Genomic DNA, 23,752 nt, shown 5'->3' with positions numbered 1-23,752 from the left:
TAGCTCGCTCCTGGGGTTATGCAATATCAACAGAATATTTACATGGTCAGCAACAGTCTGAACTCAGTGCTTGGTCAAAACCCAGAGCCATAGGGCAGGGAATTATGTTGCTAAAATCTTTCTGTCAAAAGGTATCTTTTTCTTAATTTTAGGGACATGCAATCTGAACATAGCACAAAATTACTAAGAGATTCACAGACAGGCAAGGTTATTTAGGTAAATGTGATATCTTTTATGAGATCAACTAAATCAATTAGTCTAATAAAAGATATCACATTTACCCAAATAAACTTGTTTGCATATGTTCTTAGACCAATGCAGCTACAGCTAATACCTAAGCAACTCACACTTATTTTTAAAAAGGAACAGGGAAATGCTCATGAGGAGGGGATGGGGATTTAGGGACAAATAGGGATGAATGTTAGGGGATAGAACAGGGGTGCCAGGAGTCATGTCAGTGGGAAGGGACCTCACTCTAATTCCCATCCAATATGCCCACAGGACACACATGCTTACTCTGCCTTTGTAGTGTACTGGCCAGGATCAGCCTACATCTGCTCTACAGCTAAACAGTTAGTATATTTCCCAGGAAGGCCCACAGGCTGGAGAAGTTAAAAAAAAAAATCACCCAACAACCAAAAACGTGTATAATTACTTTTTTTGTCACTGAATTTAACAGATGGGCACATATTAAGCTACTCTTTATACCAATATGCAGGAAACATATTTACAGATCTAATTAAAAGGAATTTGTGAGCATAATTTCAAATTCAGCATCCTGGTATTTTTGCCTCTGATCTCACAAAAATGGCAAATCCACCACAAAAATCTTCCTATTTCAAACAGACAAGGTTCTTTGAGTAAATGTAATATCTTTTATTTGACCAACAAAATAGTTGAAAAAACTTTTTTTTTGCAAGTTTTCAGGTACAAACACCCTTCCTGCAAAGAATTTTTTTCCCAACTATTCAGTTGGTCTAATAAAAGATATCACACGTCTACCTGAGAACTTTGTATGCCTATGTTTAGACCAACATAGCTACAACCAACACCCCTATTTCAAACAGGCACTTCTCTGTAGTGCTGTGTTTTGCAGCACTATATGTAACAAGTGGACGGATGGTCCAAGAGGGTCTCTTAGGTCTTTGACACACATTATATATGTAGTTTACAAAGTATGTAGCCCTGAAAAAGAGAGAGCGAGCGAGCTGTGGATGGGCACAGACCCTGGCTGGAACACAACAAAGATGCCACAAAGGCACATTTTTGGGACAGGGGGTGACAAAGGGCTTCTGCTTAGTACCCTCTGCCTCCAGGGGTGGGGAGCATTGGTACACAGGACAGGCTCACTGATAGGCTTGCATGATCAGCTGTTGCCACCATGAAGGTGCCTGAGAAGAGAGAGAACTTTGAAGGGCTTTATAGGCAGCTCAAGACTGGAGACTAGTGTAGTTGTCAGACCAAGACCAATGCTCCTTGTAAGGCCCTGAAGACCTGGCCCCATTGCAGATGAGTGGGAGCTGGGACAACACAGCCTGGAAACAGGTCCCTGCAGAGCCAGCACATTGTAGCATTACAAATGAATGTGTATCCAAGGCCTCTGTGTAATTTTCTTATTTTATATGTCAGTCTTCACGTTTCTGCTACTACTGTATTAATGAAGCGAATAAGAAAGTTACAATGTTGCAGACACAGCTCTAAAGTGAATATAGGAATCAAAACAAATTTGTCCTTAGGTTGTTAACATTAAATGTGAAACTAACCCTCTCCTCCCTCCCCCACCAAATTTCCTTATCTGCATAGGAATATCTTTTAGCCAGTTAGTTCTTTGGCAATATTTTGCAGAAAACTTGAGAAGCATTTATATCTTTTTATCTATTTCCTCAAAAAATTAATACAGCAATTTATGAGATTATAAAAAACCCAGCATTTACAATGGCAGTGTAAAACGTTAGCTGTTTAGAGCCACACCTGATAGTTTCTAGATCTTTGAAGTGCTTGTGCTGGGCTTTTAGAGTTGTTTCAAGTTCTAATTTAGCCTGTGCAAGTTCATTCTTCAGTTCAGCAACTGTCATTCTTTCAGAATTCAGCTGTTCCTGAAGTTCTGCTGCTCTGTCTTTCACACTACGAAGTTCAACTTGCATCTCCAGTATCTGTGACTGCTTCTGCTGCATATTGTACTCCAGCATTTCTAGAGAAAATATCATTAATATGCAAGTTACTAGGGTGATTTACGACAAATAACACTACTCGTTTGTTGTGAAATTTGTCCCTGCAGAGACAGTAAACACAAAATCCACACACTACTTATGCTCCTTTCAAAATGCCAGTGAATAGACCCTGGGCCCTCAGTAGAGAAATGAATGTCACCCTTGCATGAATTAACTTAAAACTTAAATAAGACAGAATGATAATTGTGTATTCATAGTACGACAAAAATGACTGCAATCCATTATCATTATAAAAATTATGGTCAAGCAAAAATACATGCATTCTGTAGAGTATATGGACATTCTAACACAATTCCATTAATATTTAAAAGTAAAACCATGGATTTTAATAGTATGCAATACTCTGTGATATTAAAAAATACTTGTCTAAGTGCAGAGAAAGTATAGGTTAGAGTATTACAAATTACAGTATATACACCCGAAGTTTGACCATTTTCTTCTTTAAGTCTATTTCTGACTTAATACACTCAGAACTCTGACTTTTGAGCATCTTTTCAAAGCTAGGAGACCCAAACACTTAAGTATATACTTGGAAAAAAATCCTGAAGGTACAAAATAGCTCAGCATCTTTCTAAATTAGTTATCAGTGGTAGGCGTCTGAGCACAAGAAAGCTTTCTAAATTTTTGTGAGGTAAGCTGGTTATGTAACACTGGAACTGCAGAATACTCAAAATGATAAGGACAAAGAAAGGACGGTCACATCAGAAAAAAATATTATAAAAACTTCTCCATAAGCATATAAATGTGCACATATCTATACATATTACCACACCTTGGCTTTTTGGATCAATCTCTTGTTCTCTCTTTGCATTAGTTTTTCTACTGTTCATCTGGGAGTGTAATACTTGAATTTCCATTAGCAAACTTCTTCTGTCTGCATTCTGAAGGCAGTCCATTGCTGCTCTTTGTTCAATACCCTGTCAGTGTTTAAAAACAAATTTAATGGTAGAAGTCCAGAAAATGTTATCAAAGCAGCACTCTTATTTAAAGATCTATGGAACATTACTACTACTTGAGCATTTATAGTGTTTATATAATCAAACCATTTTTCAAATAAGTAATAATTAAAACACCATTATAATAGGAGTTGCTTTATGTTTTTCCATTGTAATGATACATCACAAATTAAGATATAGCATGGAAATTTTGAATAGAAGTGTGTTTTTGTTACCTGTTCTTGAAGTCTCTGATCTAACTGGCCCATCAATACCACGGCATCCCTTGCACCTAATTCTGCAAGTTCTGTTTGAAATGCAGCTAAAAGAATGTCTTGTTCTCTTATGAAGACCTGCTGAACAGCATGCAGAAGTTCACTTCGCCAGTCTGGGATATTTTCAGAAGACTCGCAACTTGTATAAACCTATGGGATAAAAGGAATTAACTATTTAACAGAAGTTCAAGAATACTAACTGAATCAAATTCTAAATCTTAAAGATGCTCAGTCAGTGGAACACTGCTGGTCTTATTTGATAGCTTTGTGCACCACTGAATATATAGTAGGCTTCATAAACACACATACTATAAATGTGCTGTTAGTCCCTTAGTATGCATAAATACCATCTTTTCTGTAAGCAAACTGACATTTGCATTTTTTTTTTTACAGGAGCAACTTAGATTTCTTTGTTGAAAATGTAGCTTATGTGGCAAAATATTGTCTGGTGTGATTGTATTATATTGCCTTTGGTTTTCACAGTTTGTATTTATCATGGAACTAAGTCATACTGTACTGTACCATGTCACTATGTACCAAGTTAATGAATTTTATAAAACAGATATTATCTTAGCTCTGTTTTGTAGAAATATTGGGGATTCTCAAATGGCATGGAGTTAGCCATCTCTATCCCTATGCACAGAAGGTATCCTGGGATAATGCTTAAAAGGAGTTGCCACATGTGACATTGTTCATGACATAGTTAAACTTCTAGAAATCTTTGCAAAGTGGTGCTTTATACTCTGTAACTGTTGCCTCTCCCATGGATCTTGCATTGTTAAAAGATGGATGTCGATACTTCTTAACCAAGGACCAAAAAAAATTCTCACAGGACTAAAAACAAATGTATACTAAAAATAAATTGCTGGAAACAAACAGAAGTCAGGCAGATGGAATAGGACCAATTTTTTATAATGATTATGACAAGCAAGCTTTATAAAGCATTACAAAATAAAATAAGACAACAAAGCATATCTTATACATATTTTTTCTTCTTTGTATATCTAAAAATTAGAAAATCTCAACAGAAGGGTAGGTCAGTGCAGCCCATCTGAATAAAATATATTGCCTGTTGTGTTTATTTTTCTTCAGCGCCAACTCTTTTTCAAGCCAGTAAACAACTACATCAAATACATTTAAAATTCCTCTTCATTCTCATAGCTGAACAGTACCTTTCTTTCCCATTTCCAATAATTCTTATTTCTTCATGAGCTGTAAATGTCTGGCAAACATCACCGAACTTCTACGTAGCCGAGAGAGACTGTTGCCTCCTCTCTCAGCATATCACATCTGATTAGTGTGGTCCTGCCCTCCAGTGGGTGGAGGTGCATCAGGCAACCCTGCACCTCATCTGCATATATATTTTTGGAGGGTCCCAGGACTTGTGACAGAAATACCTGGTTCCAGTCTCAAGTTGGGGCCTAACATGGCTCCTTTCTTGTGGGTGAGGGTGGGGGAGGAAGCGAAGGGTATCTGGAATACACACACACATACTGAGTAGTGCTGGACTGTGGGGTCACCATGGCTTGAAACACTAGCCTTTTGGCTCTGGACTAATACCACGCGTAGTTTGTACTATGGATAAGTAGGTATAAAAGTGCTGATTAAAAGTATGTTTATGGAGTACCTGGGCTGAAATTTGCAGCATTTTGCAACAAGTTAAAATGCATCAATTCTGCACTAACTTACCCATAGTAATTTCCATATATGCAAGTTCTTATGAGTATGCTTATTGAAAAGTCAGCATTTTTGGTGCACTGCATTTCAGATCAACAAGTCAGGGGTGCAGGCAGGCAATGACAATTAGATTCTGCACCTTGAGTCTGGGTTAGGGCCAGAGTTAGACTCGCATCAGTTTCCTGTTCCCCTCTGCAGCTTCTGCCCTCCCCTCTGTCCCTTTCCCCCTTACTGTCATGTACAGCTCACTTCCACTCACTTCCTACCATGTTGTGGTTGTGGTTGGGGGGGGGGGAACAGAGCCTGAGCTGGGTTTGACAGTAACGGAGGACAGGAAGGTGGCAGGGGGAAGAAGTGATGTGGGACAGAGGGCAAAGGGGCAACCTGACCCTCAGTCATCTGACTCCCCCAGTACTTATTTTTCGTACTGTAGTAGTGGGAGGGGGATGAATTCAAGACAACCCTCTGATAATTAGATTCTATACCTGGAAATTTACAATAAATTTATACATTTTCCATATACAGAATCTAATTATTGAAGGGTTACAGCATCCTGGTTAATAATCACTGGCATATACAAATGGCACCAATGCAGCTAACAAAAATAATAAAATGTAATGCTATTTACATATAATCACATTCTACAAATTTTACCTGTAGTTGCAGTTACTGCTTATTTCTCACATTCTAGGCTATGAAGAGAATTATGAAAATATCAAAGGTAAGTCATTAGGCCTTAGAAATATTGATATATGAAGAGTTATTGTTTGTACCTCAGCTTCCCTGTGCAGTTGCATTTTTGTAATTAAATCCTTCAAAGATGAAATGGTGCTCAAAAAAGTTTTCCTTTCCTCAAGCCATAACTCTGGCCCTTGTTTAAGAGATGATGTCTCTCTTTCACTATAGGGAAATTCTGAGAGAGAGAGTACTTGTACACCTTCATGATGGACTGCTCTCAGCAAACCCTGTAAATAAAATAGGAATAAAATTATTTATCCTGTTTCACACAAGCTGGATTCTGGCATTACTTAGTGAAACAGAGAAAAGAGGCTGCTTATGCAGAGAAAGCTTTTGCTTACATAGAGATGAGTGGGTAAAAAAATAGCAGAATTGGGACTTGGTAGGCCAAAAGTGCCTCATTCTTTAATAGTGTTTTAGCAGATACAGTCTTTCTTGCATATAACCTGTGCCTTTTTCCCCAAAACAGGCAGGTGGGAACTGGAGTGTACATTATATGCAAGTAAAATGAATCTTCACGGATCTAGAAATCTGTTGGTGGGGAAGCTGTGGAAGCATTTATTGGCAGCATGGCAATTATTGCTGCTACCACTCCTCTGCTGCCAAATTTCTGGACCCATGGGGATCCCTGTTGGATAGATAACACTGCCCTGTGAGCTGGCTTGGGACAGAGCGTGAGTTCAGTCTGCAACCAGACTCTGGGCTATCTGCCACTATGCACTCTGCCTGGGGATGCAACTGTTGGTGGCAGAAGCCCCCACCTCCAACCCCTAGTAATGTAGGGCACATACCTGAAGTCTGTCCCATGTTTACTTATTAAAAAAGTAAAAGCCATCTCTCTGCTGTACCTTTATTTTCTTTGGAAGTAAGTCTGTTGAGGCTTCACCTTCATCTCCCATTCCTTCTGATACTGTGTCAGACCCCTGGCTCGGAGCAGCATAAATCCCTTGACCCCAGTCTGAACTAGAGTCTAAAGCAAAGGAGAAAGTATGCAACTTGAACAACTGTGAAAGCACCAAAAGACATTAAAAAAATTATGCCTATTTTTTTTGGTTCAACAAATGATTGCGTGCCAGTGTGGTCTTCTAATTTATAGCTGGGAGGTTCTTCATCAGATAAATTTCTGTTCACTTCAAAAAACAGCAGCAAAAAACCCAAACATTTTAAATATCAGGAAGACAAAACTGACACATTCATGAACACTCATGTACATTGCACAAACTGGTCCATTCCCATAATCTCTGCCTCCTTATAAAAAGACCAGGAGAAAACAACACCTGCTCCTACTCTTTGTAGTGTTCCGGGGGGACTCCAGCTTTATAGTCTCAGGATAACTGAGAAAGCTACCCTAAAGAAATGCCAAAAAAACCCAAAAACAAACAAACAAACAAACAAACAAACAAACAAACAAAATCAGTAAAATGAAAGGAAGGAGGACTCTGCTGTTGGAGAAGGAATCAGGCTACAGGGTCCTTCTTGCAAATAATCCAGACATTTCTAGCTAAAGAAATTAAAATAAATACAAAGATGCTGTGCTCATCACTTTTGCTTATGTAATGAAATAGTTTGACAACATTTGTGCTAGTGGTTTTATTTAAATTCTTTGTCTTGTGTTAATACAAGGTTTTTTGTTTTTTTAATGTTTTGCTTCTTGAGATATGGGTCTTAAAGCAAGGACTCCTTCTCATATGGAAATCTACTACAGCAAAAAAAGGATGATGTTGGTTTCGAAGTTGGTTTAAACTGGATCAGATTTTCATTACAGATACTGGATGTTCTTGAGAAAAGATCATAGGCAAAGGAGAACAAAAAGGGCAGATGCAGCCTGCAGAAGCAGAAATATGGGATCTAGAATGGGACTTGTTGATAGGATTCACTTGTTGATAGATATACTGCTTGTGCTGTGGTTTTTCCTGAACTTTAAACACTTTCGCTGCTGTGAACTAAAAGTACAAAAGAAAAGCTGAAAACATAAAAATAAGTTCCTGGTGTGCTCTTAATACAATCTTGATTTGCTCTAGAGTCATTGCGGGGAAATCACAATGAAGGAACACTTTCAGGATTAATACGTTATTGTATGTAAAATGACTGTAGTTAGTGTCCATTGTGCTGGCACAGGTATTTTGTTACTATTGTTTAGTATACATGCACATTGTATACAAATAAAGTCTACGTTAAGAAAACAAAACCCCAAATGTTACTTCATAATACTATTGCAGAAAATGTGAAGACTAAACACTTTTTTCTTACCACTAGAGCATCCATCTCTGGCCTGGTAAGATGCCGAGTGCACTAACCCAGGAATGGAGCCCCCCTATATTTGGAAAAGAGAACATTTAAAACTTCAAAAGAAAAAAAACACTGTCATATAAATGAGCAAAATTGCTGAGGGAAGTACAGGAAATGCTTCTTCAACTTGCTGGTGACACAAATTATTTAAAACAGGGACTACAAAGGTTCAGGTCCATAATCTGACCCATATGTTTCACCAACCCACTTAACTGGCCATGTACAGGGGCAGCAGGCTGCAGATGCCTACAAGATGGCAAAGCGTGATCACTTCTTGAGGGTTGTGGAGGGATCCAGGAACACTTGCTAGGTGGCTAACTTCATACCAATCCAAATACCTTACAGTGCCTTAATCGCATGGCTTTGTTTTTCATCTTTAAGATGACTCAAAATAGACTTGATAGCAGGCATATGAACCAAAATAATTCTTGATATCATGCAAAGTGACATAATATGTATAAAATACAATATATACCTCCTCTTTAGCTCTCAGAGTCTCTATGACTTCTTTCAAAGTATTACATTCATCTATTAATACCTGGACTGCAACAAATTGCTCTCTTTTCAAGGCTTCAGCTTCAGAAATATGCCTAGTTTCCATGTCCATGATTTCAGCAGCATGGAGCTCTTGCATTTGCTCAATTTTCTCAGTAAACTCTCTTATGATCTCTGCAACTTCCTCAGAGGAACATCCACTAGGTAAATCAATTTGGATTTCTGCATCTTTAACAAGGACCTGTGAAGTTTGGCTCCAGCTATTGATTTGCCTAGTTTTGTCAGTACGAGATGAGCTTTTTCTGATTTGAGCAGACTTTTTAGTAGAAACACTATCTGATTTGTCAACATCCTTTTTGCTTGCAAGTCCTGCTATTTCCTTTTCCTTTCTCACATAATTGGCAAGCTTTTTTTCAGTTTGAACTAGGTTGTCCTTGACTCGGTGTAGTTCTTCTTGCAAATGGGCCACACTTTCTTCTCTCACCTACAAATGTAAAGAATTTGAATTGCAGAACCTCCAAGGTCAGTATTTTTAAACTGCTCTCAATACAGAGTTATCACAGATATATTTTAGATTAAAGTTTATTTATCCTGATTATATCTGTTACATGAGAACACAAAGTTGGTAGAAGAAAGAGAGGGCTAGATTCTTTTGCTCACACATAAACTTAAACAGTAAGGCTGTGTGAAATGGCTGTATTTATATTCAGTTGCAATTCAGCCATTTCAGAGGACAGTGATTCATTTCGGTATTTTGGATCACTGTCCTGTTTCATTTTAGCTGAATCTCCTCCGAATCAAACAGGCTGCAAGGGAAGCTTCGCTCAGCTCTACCCAGCCGGTCAGGGCTGTGGGTGGCTTGTCCTGGGGAGGGTCAGTGCCCTCTGTGCAGGCGAGGAGACCCTGTGCGGATCTCTGATCCCTGTCATGCCAGGTCGCAGGCCAAGGAAGCAGTGCAGCGCAGAGCAGAGCAGAGAGCAAGCTTACTGGTCCCTGCAGCATGACTCAGTTCTGCAGGGAGCAGATGCTGCCCACCCCGTGCAGCCCTGGATCTCAGCTCCCTGCAGAACCAGGTCATGCGGCAGGGACCAGCACTGGCCTGCTGTGTGACCTGGCTCTGCAGGAAGCAGAGATCTGTACTGGGGTCTCCTTGCTGCCGCTGCCCACCCTGGATATCTGCTCCCCATGGAGTCAGGCTGCGCAACAGGGACCAGCACTGCCCTGCCAGGCAACCTGGTGCTGCAAGGAGCAGAGATCCACGCTGGGAGCTTCCTCGCTGCTGCTGCCTGCCCCGTGCAGTGCCGGTGGTGGTGAGACCACCAGTGTGGATCTCTGCTCCCTGCGGAACTGAGTCACACAGCAGGGTAGCAGCGTACAGCTGTTTTTCTGCAAGCCTGGCTCTGAAACTCTGAAATTTTCCGAAACGTTCTGGATGCCTCGTTTAGTTTGGGAAATGTTTCTGAGCCTTCCATTTTGATTCAGATTCAGTCTTTCAGGTGCTGAAATGCCCCAAAACACCTCTGAAACTAAACAGCTGCTGAAATTTTGCACAGCTCTATTAAATAGCTCTACTGAAGCTAAATGGAGCCACATTGACTTAACCTGAATTAGATGTTCAGTTGGTGTATCAGCAGGAGCCTACCAAAGTCAAGGCAACTGCCAGCCAATTTCATAGGCAGACTGCCAGCCATTTTCACAGAAGCATGGTGGTTCTTCCATGCTGCTGGCTGGCCAAGGAGCCCCAGTGGCTCCACCCCTTGCTGCTGATTGGCTGCAGAGGATGCCTGTCATGCAGACCCACTCCTTGCTGCTGACGGGCTGCTAGGGCTGTCCATCATGCTCCCCTGCCCCTCACCAAGTAGTGGTGAGGGGCAGGGGTGGCAGCCATCTTGCTGTGCCAGCAGCCCTCCTCTCCCCCAGCTCCTATGGCAGGCTGTGTAGCCGGGCCATAGTGCCCACAAGGACTGCTGGCCCTCCAGAGGGAGCCAGTATTTTACTTTTGGTGAGTTTTTTCCCCCGCCCCCAGGGAGCCTGCCAAAAGTAGTTTTTTTCCAGGGAGCCTGCCAAAAGTTGCGCTTTTTCATAGAGTCTGTGCTTTTTTTTGCAGGGCCTGCCTAAAATCAGTTTCCATGAAAATCGCAAAATAGTGATTTTGGTGGGTCCCTAGTTATCAGATGTTGTTTCTAAATGTATGAAGAGTGTATACTATTAAATCATTTTTATAAAATACAGTTTTTCAGTGCAAGATAGAACAGGTATGGCAATAATCTAATTCTTACCACTAATTCCTCTTGAAGTTTTTCTACTCTTCCTCTGTAACTGCTCAGTTCTTCCTTGGCAGCAGTTGACTCTGCTTTGATTTTCTCTAGTTCAAGGCCATCAATGAACACGCTTCCTTCTTGACCGTAAGTGAGCTCTGAGACTCCCTATATCAGTACAAATTATAAGAAATGGTTAATAAGACCTATCTTATTACCACTGCATGACACTTCACAAAAATTAAGCATGAGCCACACCTGGGAGAAAATCTTACATAGTTGTTTGATGAACCTATCTTCCCAAAACTAATTTAAGAAGTCCAATTTTCAAGGCTAATTGGGATCCACAAACTAGAAAAAAGGTTTTGTGAAAGTGTTGTGAAAAAGGTTATCTTCTTGAAGTTTTCTGGAACACTACTAGAAAATAACAGGAATGTGAACAAACAATAACTTTGTGAAAATTAAAGGCAGCTCACATTATGAAATCTGAAATAGATTTCTGACTAATTCAGCCACTTTTGCGCCAATGGTTCAGGCTCTAAACCCCAAGATCTGTGGGAACTTACATTTCCTGAAGAAAAGTTGAGGATTTATTTTAATAAAATTGCTAGCTACAGAACACAGAATTTCTCTCTTGGAAAATGGAAGATAAGACTCAACTCAGCTTTGACTCAAGGGGTCAAACTCTGATGCCATTACTAGCAGCTGACAGAAGTCACTGAAGCCATGTACATTTTCTCATTCTTGCTGAATCTTTCTGGTTGTGGCTGCTGTCATGATTCTGTATTTTTGCTTTTTCCTTCCTCAACCTCTGCCAGCTTAGGGCTCTCTTGAATCTCATCTTTGTGTTTGTTTTAATCTCTTCTACTAACTGCTGAAGTTCTAACAGTCTCTTCTTTTTCTTTCTTCCTCAGCATTTAAATCACAAAGGAGTATCATTTTGCATTTTACTTCTTATTTACTTAATCTCTATATTTGATCCATGGAGTGGAAAATTGAAGACCTGAGGCAGCAAGGCTGGAAGGTGAAAAGCTGTAGGATCCCACTCACCTCAGTCTTTGAGGAGACAAAGATAAAACACTAACGGGCTTTCAAACTTCAAAAGCAGCAAAGGTAGCACAGTTAGAGTTGATTGTGTTAACAAACAGCTGAGTGCAAGGTGGGAAGAAAGGGTGTCATCCATGGACATTACTCTTTTACTCTGAATTGCAACTGAAAAAACTTTCAGTTCTGAAGCTATTATATTGCTATATTAACTCATGTTTTAAAAATATGAGCTGTACACACATACAAACAACACATGGTTGTTCCAGGGTTACTCTTGCCAAGCGCTAAACAAAAAAGGGAACATTCCAGGATGCCACGAAATAAGGAATAGAAATTTTGCAAATATATCCAACAGATTTCCATGTAGACTCCATGTAGGCCTTCATAAGGAAGTGAAATGCTCCCCCCCTGCCCAAAAGTCATCTTCAGAACTTGGTTTCAACTCCTTCCTCCATGTGCAATGAAAACAACCTCCTGGTGTTAGGAGCAAGGAAACAAAATCATCTTAAGCAGGACAAAGCAACAATATGACCGTTACTTAAATGATAAAACTCTCTCAAGTTTACATTATAGTTTTATGAGGTCAGCTTAATTCTGTGCCAGGTGAATTCATGCCTGTATTTTTTCTAAAGGCAGATGGGGCAATGTTCCTGATTAACAGAACATAGTTTTCTGGAAAAGTATAGTGCTGAATAGCTCCAATATTAAAATATACAACTGCTAAATCCATACTATTTTAATAATTGTAAAACATCTCAGAGGGACTTGGGCAGAGAGACTGGGTTTAAGAACCGCCAAGAGAGATAGGGAGAAGACCCCTTATGAAGAGAGGCAGGATGGTTTGTGCCCCAGTGTTTAGGTATTGATCTGGAATTTGGATCATGTGGGTTCAATTCCTTGCTCTGTCACATGCTTCCTGAACCCTTTTCTGTTTCAGTCTGCCATATTTAAATGAAGATAATGGTATGCCCCTCCTCCTAAGGTTGTGAAGAGAGCTATTTATAATGATTATAGTAATGACAGCCATATAAGTAGAATAAATGGAACTGGTGATGGTGTTGGTCTTGGTTATATATTGCCAGAAATCTTTATTTGAGGAATCCCTTTGAATGAAGTGTACCATCTTGTACATTTTTACTGTATTATGTTCATAAGTAAGTCAATACACGTTCCCAACTAACTAATAGAAAATTCCATTGCCTCTAAAATCAACTTGACTGCAACAAATACAACAATTATCTTATCTTCTGAAGAAAGTCATAAAATAGAGAAAATGTGTCTTATTTTAAAGACATCTCATGTCCAAGAAAAGGCTGGATATGCTTAACTAAATATTTATGGGAAACTGTCAGTGGAATTTATCTAAAGCACAACTTTTCATGTCTTTGTAACTCAAGAAGAATAATACATAAATGTATATCTATTATATGCCTTCTGCAATAACAGGATACAACTACTGTTAGTCTCATTAAAGAAGTTTCGCCTTACTTGTAGGTAAAGTGAGCAAAAGGTCAGGTGGTGCCCAAATATTTACCTCAGATGTTTGCACCTCTGCCTGCTTAGGGCTCTCTCGAATCTCGTCTTTGTGTTTGTTTTTAATCTCTTCTACTAACTGCTGAAGTTCTAACAGTCTCTTTTCTTTTTCTTTAGCCTCTTTCTGTGAAACAGCTACATTTTCTTTTTCTAATTCCAGGTTGCTTTGCATCTTTGCCAGTTTGTTCTCCATCTCTGACAGTCTCTCTGTTAATACTGATAATTTTGATTCTGTTTCTTCTTCAGCTATACCATTTAAATTTTCTGTTTGTGTACTTCTGTTTGATTCTTTGACACCCTTTGAAACTGCCTGAATTTCTTGCATGAATTTACTATGTTCCTGAACTGCATTTAGTTGAGCTTGACTGACAAGAGCAGCAGCTAACTTTTCCTCCAGCATTTCTTTCATTTCCTGGATTTTCTTTTTAAGCACTTCTGTTTCAGCCTGGGCTTGTTCTTTCAGCTTCTCTATTTGGTTGTAACAACAGCACAGTTCTGAATCCTTTTCTTTAATAGTGGCTTGATACTGCTGCAGCCTTGCCTCCAGATTACTGATTATGACCTTTTCTTCAACAACCTTAAGTTGCATTTCATTTTCTAACAATTCTTGTGTTCTTTCACTTCGGCCTTCTTCCAATTTTTCACTTTTGTCTTCACCTCTGTCCTCTACTTGTGCCTTATCAATTTTCATCAGTATAAATTTATATTTCTCTGTTACCTTCTCATGTTCCCTCTTTAATGTGTTTATTTCTTGCTTCAATTGATTCATTTTTAATCTGGTTTCCTCAAGCTCATCCTTTGTACGAGAGGCTTCTGCACTATTATTTTCCACTTGCATCTCCAAAGCAGCTTTTTCTGCCAATAGTGTATCAAGTTGGTATTTCAGACTTTCTGTATCCTCCTGAAAGGAAGCAAAGTCTATAGGTACCTTTTGTTCAATATTTGCCAATTCCTGCTGAAGTTTTTCAATAACTTCATTCAACTGGTCTATTTCATCTTCACTCTTTTTCTTGATACGTTCTTGATCACTTTTTAGATACTCTATCTGGCCTTCAAGCTCCCTTATATGCTCATTTTTTTCTTCAATTACCTGAGAAGTCAATGAAAGAAATATATAATATATAATTATTAAATAACCAGAGAAGAAAGTCTTCTAGTCTGTATGGAAGCAGTTCACTTAATCATTTAGCCTGATAACTTGTAAAAGGAAGTACAGCCACAATAACTGAAATGCTCTTGATGGAGTGTCTCTCAGCTCTGAATAAGTCAAAGTACTTTTATGTGGGACTCAGAAAAAGAAGAACTTTTTGAACTACCTACCATCTGCAAGGCTTTGTGAAAGCTGAAGCCTTCATATTTTCTCCACTATTATTATCTACACCTCAGACTTGCCCATCTTCTGAGAAAGTTACAACTGAGGTCAACGGACTACCAAAGCAACGAAGATCTCCGTTCATGATCAGGCTTTTAACGCTAGCTTGACTACAAGAATCCAAAAAACTAAGGCTTATGTAGCATGTTACCTTCAGTAAACCACATAAACAATCTCCCTTATTCTAAAAAGGACTGGAACCTCCAAACTGAAGAAAAACAAAAGTTTTATACTACATTCAACTAGACTAGTTTAATACTACGTTACTTTACTATTTGAAAAGGGAAAGCTCTCCTTTCCAAACAGATTCATACAGTATCATATAGTATACAGGTAAACCTTTAAATTGCCTGTAACACTTAAAAGTTAGATTAATAAAGGAAATGTAAGCCCCTCACCATATTAGTGCTGATAAGTATAAAAAATATATATATTTTCTTTGATATACATATATTGTACAACTTGGCTGTAATGAAGTGATTTATTTTGCATAATAATCTACTGAAAGAAGACAGTGATGAAAGTATAGTGCTATTTGTCAAAAGAATCTGTAATGCTGAAATGATCACTCAGCAATGAAGAGCTTTGTGATGATCAGAAAAGAGCAAAAATTATTTTTGGGGCAGTGTTAATGGAATTTAAGGGTATTGTGTTTGTGTGCTTAGATACTAGTTAAGTAACACTATACAGCTGAATTTGTCATCACTGAGGCTCCCCAATAAAGAGAACAATTATTTTAGATCCAAAAAGTACAGCAAATTAGAGAAGGTGGCATCATAGGCCTTGCTAACAGAGAGTAAAATGAGTAGGAATACGAGAATAAGAGGGAAATTTCACATCAGTGGAAGTAAAATTAATAAAATAGGGAAAATATTTACCAAGTGCAGAAGTATTAGAAGAGAATTAGCTTTCAAGAGAGTATGCTCTGGAGAATTAAGAAATATAAAATGCGATTTGCAGTGAAAGGAATTTTCTTTTTGCAAAAATGTAGAAGAATGCCCAAAGACCCTTACAGATGCCATAATAAAGGCACAGAACATTGTAAGGAAGAAGGATGTAAGAAACAAAGTGGACAACATGGCTCTGTAAAGAACAATTCCAAGAGTTGAGGTTTTAAAAACATCTGTATTCAAATAGCAAAGGAAGCAGAGAATCAAAACAAGAATATTTAGTCAGTCAAGCCTTGTATAAACAAAGACAACCATAGTAACACCCCAAATGATTTATGGTAACCGAAGTAGTTAACGAGAGTGAGCAGGGCTTTTAGAAAATATTCCAAAAAAAAATTCATTGGGAAAAAACTGCTGCTTAAAAAAGGGCTGGGCTAAAATTAGTGATTAAAATGGCTGAGCTACCGAATTTCCTTTTCTACTCCATCCTTCAATACATACAGCCAGTTAGATAATAATATAAACATACAGAATTACCTTGTAAAAAGCATTAGAATAGTTGGAAAATATGAACTATATAAATTGGTAGGGCTGATTTTGCATTCTGATATTTTAAGATAACTAAACAAAGCAAGGCAATGGCATCCCACAAATCACCATCTACCATGTTTAACTTCAGTCTTTACTAAAAAAATAAAATAAATAGAACATCTATTAAGGAAAACTAAAAAAAAAAAAATCTTCTAGTGTATAACACAAGCATAAATAGCAGCAAGAGGAAGAACCAGATATAAAATTGTATATGCCATACTATTAGATATGTTTTAGTAAAACATTAAATACAATGTAATGAAATCTTGCACAGAAAATTCTTCAAAATTTGGCTATGCATAAATATTGAAAAAATATTTTGAAAATTGGTCAAAGGCAGTGATAAAAAAAAACACATCCTAGCTAGCAGCAACAGCCTCCTGTCATCCAGCAGTCAGACTGGGGCCTGCCCATACCCCCAGGAGGGCTGCAGAGCTGTACCAGACTTCTCCTGGGGGTGCAGGCCACTGATCTGCCTGCCGGATGACAGGAGGCTGTTGCTGCCATCTGGGATGGTGCTGGGCGCAGCCAGCATCCAGCACCAGGAAGATCAGCGCTATTGCTGGCCTCCTGTCATCTGGCAGGCAGATTGGGGGCCCACACCTCTGGGAGGAGTCTGGCAAAACACTGCAGCCTTCCTGCAGCTGATATGCCCTGGGCTCTGTACCAGAGCCCACCTGACGAGGGTGTGGGATGCAGGGTGAATCAGCTCATGTGGGGACCCGCCTCCACCTAGTCCCAGGGTGGAGGTGGGTCCCTGCATGAGCTGATTTGCCTTGGGCCCCTCTGCTGGTCCCAGGCAGCAGAACCAGCCTCCTGTCATGTGGCAGGTGGATCGAGGGCCTGCACCCCAGGGAGCATTTTGGCACAGCCCCTGCAGCCCTCCCAGGGGTGTAGGCGGGTCCCCAAACTGCCTGCCGGATTACAGGTGGCAGGTGCTGTCAGCTGGGGCCGGTGGCAGCACCAATCTTTCCAGAGCTGGGTGCCAGCTTCATACAGTGCCATCCCAGGTGGCAGAAGCAGCCTCCTATGATCTGGCAGGCCAATCAGGGGGCCTGCCGCACCCCCGGGAGGGCTACAGGGCTCTGCTGACTCCTCCCAGGGGTGCAGGGCCCCCAGTCTGTCTGCTGGATCACAGGAGACTGGTGCTGCCAGCTGGGAACAGCGCTGAGCACAGCCCACGCCAGGAAGATCAGTGCTGCTGCTGGCCCCAGCCGACAGCACCAGCTTCCTGTCATCTGGCAGGCAGACCAGGGGCTCACCTGCACCCCCAGGAGGTCTGCAGGGTTGTGCCAGACTTCTCCCAGGGGTGTGGGCCCCCAAACTGCCTGCTGGTAGACAGGAAGCTGGTGGTACTGGCAACATTGATCTTCCCAGTGCTGGGTGAGGAATAGCTTATGGATGAAACATCAAAACAGTGAAACAGTTTTGACAAAATGAAATGGAACAGTGCTTTTGACTGTTGAAACTAAACAAAAAACTCAAAACAAAACACTGTTCCATCAAAAAATTGAAACGAAGTCAAAGTGGAATGGTGCTGTTTTGCACAGCCCTAGACATCACTGCTCATCAGGACTTAACTGATGGGCTTCTTGGTAGGGCATTTGTAGATAAAAACAATGATTAAATTTTATGCAAAAATAAATGTTTACAACCATTAAAACATGAGGTAAAATGTCACCACAATAAATTATTCAATTTGCTTTCTACGTAACATTCTCTCCTCATCTAGTGTCTAGCGTAAATTAGACACAAAGCCAAAGGAGAATTTGCATCACTACCTACTGTACAGGAAAATAAAAGTTTAGGAAACAGCTCAAAGCTGTAACTAGTAAGGCATGTAAATACTGGAAAGTGAGTGAATCCATCTTCTTTTTTTTAATATATTGCTTCAAGTTTCTTGCTTGTATATCCAGGATATGTTGGAGAGGGTGGGGTTTAGTGACTGACAAGAATGTATATACATCTCCTCAGTTCACAGCTTCAAGAGTTTTAAAAGAGTGAACTCTGATGATTAATTTTATCCAGAAGGTGGCACCAAAAGTCAACCTAGTGTACATCTTTCATTATATGATATTATGTCTTTCATTATATTTCATTGCCCATAATAGAAAAATGAATTTAATTAGCACACAGATACAGCTCAGGTGCCCACATCCTGATAAACACTAACAGGCATCTGGAGGATCAGGAGTTAAACAGTATTTAGAGAGAGAAATGCAGTATTTAAAGAGCTGTTTTCAGCAGTTTTGCATTGGAACACTCCCAATTTTATACAAGGTATCTATAAATGCCTTCATCAAATTGCTTTTCTGTAACAGCTAGAAACAAACTAAGACTGCAAAAGATTTCCAAAGACCGTACTTTGTTATCTGTTGTGTTTTCAAGTTGTTCTTGTAGCTCTGAAATGTGTTCATTAAGATGATCTATTTTCTGCTCCTTTTCCTGCACAAATTGAACAAGTTTCCCAGCACCTAGATGATGATCTTTAATGGATGTATTTTCAGATTTCTGGATAGCTAGTCCCAATCTTTCCATTTCATCCTACCAAAAAAAGTCAAAGCATAGATGTGGTATAATGTATGAATCTTTTCCAGAATATTCAATTAATTGATTATTTAAATAAGAGTTGAAAAATAAAGATTACGCAAAATAAAGAATAGCTATATGAAAATTTTAATAATTTGTAAGTTGATTGGAAAAACACTTGAGACATTAAGTTTTGGATCTTGGTTTTGCAGGAGAATTCACTGAGGGTGAGTGGGTATGAAATGATAGACTTGCTTGATAATTCTCGCTCTCTCTCACAAGCCTCAAGGGCCTATAACTGCTTTAACTACAACCTTCCATCTTCTCCTATCTTGTGAAGTCTCCTTCCATTACCTTGATAATTACCTTAAATAATTTATTCTCTTGCTCAAGTTCTTGCAACAGTGTAGTGGATTCCTTTCTCTGGATTTCTAATTGCATGTGCAACTGCTGAACTTCTTCATTTTTGTTTTCTAATTCCTCTCGAAACTGTTCCAGTTGTTCTTCAAGGTTTGTGATCTATACATCCAAAGTAAGTGAAGCAAAAGTTGAAATGATCATAAGCAAAAGTAATGAGGGGCCACATTTTATAGAGCTCCATGCATTGTTACACCTACCTCATCTGACTGTATCCCTGTTAGACTAGATAAGATAAATTCAGATTCCATTTACTCCATCTGAAGTAACTCTACTGACTACAATATCAGTGTTATGAGTCTATGGCCCAATATTCTTCTATTCAGGATAAATACTTCTATAAGCTCCATTGAAATACTATTTGATTCTCCCTTTCTTCTTTTTTTTAATAAAGAAAAGAGGATTTTAGGCATCAGACTGTGGACAACATTCACTCATTCTTCTTTTTAGGACTTCCCTAAATCCATTCTGCTTACCATAAAATAATCACATATACTTAAATCCAAGGAAGCTTTTCCCCCCATTCAACATTCTAATGAGCAGCTAACATGCTGTTAATGAGAAGTGAGTTCTGAGCTCTCTCTGGATGAAGGAGCTGTTCCCTTAGCCCTAGTACAGAACAGGGGAGACCTGTAGGAAGGGGGTAGAGAAATGGAGAGAAGGGAGAAAAGGGGCTCAAATTATTCCAAAATATCTTACAAGATGCTTATGTGTTTGTGCTTTCCCTCTCTCCCCATCTTTTCCCAGCAGCTTTCCAAACCAATTCCCTCTCCTTCTCCTAGAGTACTATTGTATGCAAGTAAAGCATGTTGCCTTGAGTGTCAATTAGCAAATTGCTTCTCTCAGGGAAGAGATGCTAAGGACTCCTTAAAGGAGCAGCTTTGAACATTGGTTGGAGAAAGGGAGGTGGGGACATGAATCATAAGATCTCCTGCCCAGGTACCTGAGGCAGCCAAGTTCACCAGGAATCAGAAACATCTCTTGCAGAAAGGGCAGGAGGAGGGGGGTGGAAGAGCAAGAGCACGAGAGCAATTGTGAGGGAGTAGTCTAGCACCCTCAGATGCTGGAAGACTTGGCTGAATACTATCACTATGTAGTGACATGTCACATGTTCACATTAAAGCTTGAAAGAAACCAATGACAAAAATGTTCTACATTTTTCAAGTAACATTTGTGCCTAGTTGGCCATTTTCTGGGCTGATGGCCACTCTTATTTTGCAATAATTACTTTGCATGTGTAGCATGTCAAAATTTATTGTGCATTTAACTAGTTAATTGCACAATAATTGTAATGTGAGTCAGGGACTTAGCATTCTCTTCACAAGTGTATATGCTTGCATCTGCTCAGCTTACAGGAGATGACTTCATTGAGCTGGCCTTAAAAGAAAAATCACTGATAACTTAAAGTTAAAAGCAAACATACCTCTTTTTCCTTTCTGTCAACAGCTTCTTGTTCAGCCTGCAACTGTACTTCAAGGGGCAATTCTCCTTTTACTTTGGCAGCTCCAAACTGCTTCCTTTCCTCAACCTTTAAATAAGCATTATACTGTTAGGTAGGCAAGGTTCTTTGGGTAGATGTGATACCTTTTATTAGATATCATATAATATACTATTAGCTACTTTGTCTTTTTTTATTTATTACAAATTGAACAAACATTACCTTTGTTCTTAGATAAATGAAATAGAAAAAGAAATAAGGCATTTTTACAAAAAAAAAAAAAAATACCTTTTGCAGTTTGTCTGCACTGATAATTAAGGCTTGTTCCAGTTCTCTTATTCTGCATTCAAGTTTCTCAATTTCTTCATTCCGTTCTTGTACATCTCTCTGAAGTTGCTCCTTAGAGAGTAAAAGTTCACTACATTTGTCTGTCTTTTCTTTTAGATGGTTTGTTAACTGTTCAACCTGGAGATAATACAGTAATAAGGTGAATGTACTATATCATACTGGAATGGGTTTTTAGCATTACTAAACAACATAGATGTTTGATGGGGAAAATAATCCCTCTTTTGTTTATAAATCTTCATCTTCTGGATGAAAAAGAACACAGGATTAAAGAGTCCTGTAACTCCATATCCAATAAATACAAAGTTACTGATGAATTGTGTCCTGTGCAGTCCAATCTGCTAAACTCTAAAACTTACCTGTCCTTTGGAAGAGTCTCAGACTTCTTAGTCAGTTAAAGACATGATGGCATGATAACTTGATGTTCTATGTAGCCCAACAGTGGGAGGCATCTTTACAACATCCAAAGAAGAGGTATCTCAACTTTGAAGAACAAGTTCAATACCTACAGCTCTGGTATACTTTCAGCTCTAAGAAAGTATATATGGCAAGAATCCTTGAACCAAATATAGTTGGCAAAAATAAAAGATGAGATGTGGGTGTTGCCATGATGCTGTGGTAAAGTTGTCTGGGTAAATTCAACCATGCATTTCCATACTTTAAAAACATCCCAGCTTATGTGTGTAACTTTACTACTTTTACATTCAAGTTATACAGATATAAAACTTCCCTGCGTGGGTTTTTAAGTAAGAGCTGAAGATAGAAAAGTATTTGTAATCTCCTTCATTTCAGACATTTAGGCTCAAGAACAGTTGTCAAGATGGGAAGGAAATAAGATGAGTAAGGAATTTCATCAGGAATGGTCTAGGCCCAATTCTCACTACCTTTGTGAGATGAAATTTGTGAGATAAAAGAGATGTAGGATAACATCATCAGGATAACTGAGCACAAAGTTAAACACAGTGTAATAGTAAGAGACATGGGACAGACAAATGAAACATTTACTTTTCAGTATTTAGCAGAAGTTATGGGGTAGCTTATAGTGTTAAAACAATTTGAAAAATAGGAAATAGAGGGATAATAGACCAGAGTTTAGAGAACTGCAGAACTAGATCTCATCTGTTAAAATCAGAGGCCAAAAGTTGGACATCCCAGAGGGAACAGATACAGAGAAAAGAGAAGTGAATCTAGGAGAGTATTTTAAATATTCCATTCTTGTAGAAACAACAGGATGACAGAAAAAGATAGAAGTTAATAATATAAAAGGCAGCCATGGAGAGTAGAACAATGTTTCACAAACTGACTAGTATCATGCAGTATCTCAGTTATAACAAGAGCAGAAAAAGCCTCTTTTTCACCAAGAGCTGACAAGATGATGTAACAGTAGCACTTTTCTTTAATATACAATGTACTTATTTGAAAATTTACAAAACATCACAGGCTTGTCCAACATATGGCCCGTGGGGCCTGCATGTGGCCCACCAAGTCATTTTCTGAGGCTTGAGGTGCTGTGACAGGAAACGAAAGTAAACACTGTTTACTTTCGTTCCCACCCCTCGCCCGCCCACATGGCCCTGCTCACCATGGTGCCTGGCCGCCCGTGCACACAGCCCCGGTGGACTCAGCACCGCGAGCCCAGAATATGGGGTCCAGCAGACATCGGCTCCTGCCGCCTCGCCCTGCAGAGGTCATGCCAGAACCCCACCTGCTGAGGCGCCCTCGTGCTGGCATCCCAAGTGCTGCTGAGCCCCTGCCGCTCTGGACGGGCTCGTCCCGTCCTGAGCAGCACGCGGCTCCACCACCGTTTCTGCTGGCCGGTGCAGATGTGGCCAGGCTCATCCTGTCCTCAGCAGCACGTGGGAAGCCAACTTCAGCCGCATGATGCTTTTCCTGGCCAGTGCTGACCCGGGCGGGTCTGTCCCATCCAGAGCAGCATGGGGCTGAAGTTGGATTCCCACGTGCTGCTGGGGACAGGAGGAGCCCGGCCAGGTTGGCACCAGCCAGCAGAAGCAGCAGCGGAGCCATGTGCAGCTCGAGACTGACCGGTGCAGGTAAGGGGAAAATGCAGCTGAGCCCCTGCCGCTCTGGACGGGCTCTTCCCATTCTGAGCAGCACACGGCTCCGCCACCACTTCTGCTGGCTGGTGCAGACCTGGCCGGGCTCCTCCCGTCCCCAGCAACTTGTGGGAAGCCAACTTTAGGCGCATGCTGCTCCGGATGGGATGGACCCTGCCGGGTCAGCAGTGGCCAGGAAAAGCGTCATGCAGCTGAAGTTGGCTTCCCACGTGCTGCTGAGGACAGGATGAGCCTGGCCACGTCTGCACCGGCCAGCAGAAACAGTGGTGGAGCCGCGTGCTGCTCAGGATGGGACGAGCTCGTCCAGAGCGGCAGGGGCTCAGCAGCACGTGGGAAGCCAGCACGGGGGCGCCTCAGCAGGCGGGGTTCTGGCATGACCTCTGTGGGGTGAGGCGGCAGGAGCTGATGTCTGCTGGACCCCGTACTCCGGGCTCACGGTGCTGAGGCCACCGGGGCTGTGTGCACAGGCGGCTGGGCACCATGGTGAGCAGGGCCATGTGGGCGGGCGGGCAGACGAGGGGCTGCAGTGCAGCAGCCATCTTGCTTCAGCTCCCTCAGGCAGCACCAGCTCGTGGGGCTGCGCTGCTTGGGGAATGGGGATGTGGAGCTATTTATTT

General features: G+C 40.4%; 1 protein-coding gene across 9 annotated transcripts in view; it reads right to left on the bottom strand.

The window, feature by feature from the left end:
* AKAP9 (A-kinase anchoring protein 9) overlaps positions 1-23,752 on the bottom strand; it is a 216,142-nt gene that overhangs the window by 16,211 nt on the left and 176,179 nt on the right. For 7 of the 9 annotated variants that reach the window (XM_019533012.1, XM_019533055.1, XM_019533021.1 and 4 more), the window contains 13 exons: positions 21,004-21,180; positions 20,701-20,805; positions 19,227-19,379; positions 18,696-18,875; positions 13,480-14,568; positions 10,920-11,066; positions 8,621-9,124; positions 8,107-8,170; positions 6,705-6,826; positions 5,892-6,083; positions 3,403-3,591; positions 3,004-3,148; positions 1,972-2,191 (listed from right to left, as the gene is read on the bottom strand). In XM_019533012.1, coding sequence (XP_019388557.1) covers positions 1,972-2,191; positions 3,004-3,148; positions 3,403-3,591; positions 5,892-6,083; positions 6,705-6,826; positions 8,107-8,170; positions 8,621-9,124; positions 10,920-11,066; positions 13,480-14,568; positions 18,696-18,875; positions 19,227-19,379; positions 20,701-20,805; positions 21,004-21,180 — 3,287 coding nt within the window. The remainder of the gene's footprint in view (positions 1-1,971; positions 2,192-3,003; positions 3,149-3,402; positions 3,592-5,891; positions 6,084-6,704; positions 6,827-8,106; positions 8,171-8,620; positions 9,125-10,919; positions 11,067-13,479; positions 14,569-18,695; positions 18,876-19,226; positions 19,380-20,700; positions 20,806-21,003; positions 21,181-23,752) is intronic. The other 2 variants (XM_019533069.1, XM_019533077.1) reach the window with 2 other exon arrangements.

Source organism: Crocodylus porosus, unplaced genomic scaffold, assembly GCF_001723895.1.
Source record: "Crocodylus porosus isolate Cpor-Errol unplaced genomic scaffold, CroPor_comp1, whole genome shotgun sequence".
In the NCBI taxonomy this organism is placed as follows: domain Eukaryota; kingdom Metazoa; phylum Chordata; order Crocodylia; family Crocodylidae; genus Crocodylus; species Crocodylus porosus.
This window is presented reverse-complemented; position numbering and strand designations above follow the sequence as displayed.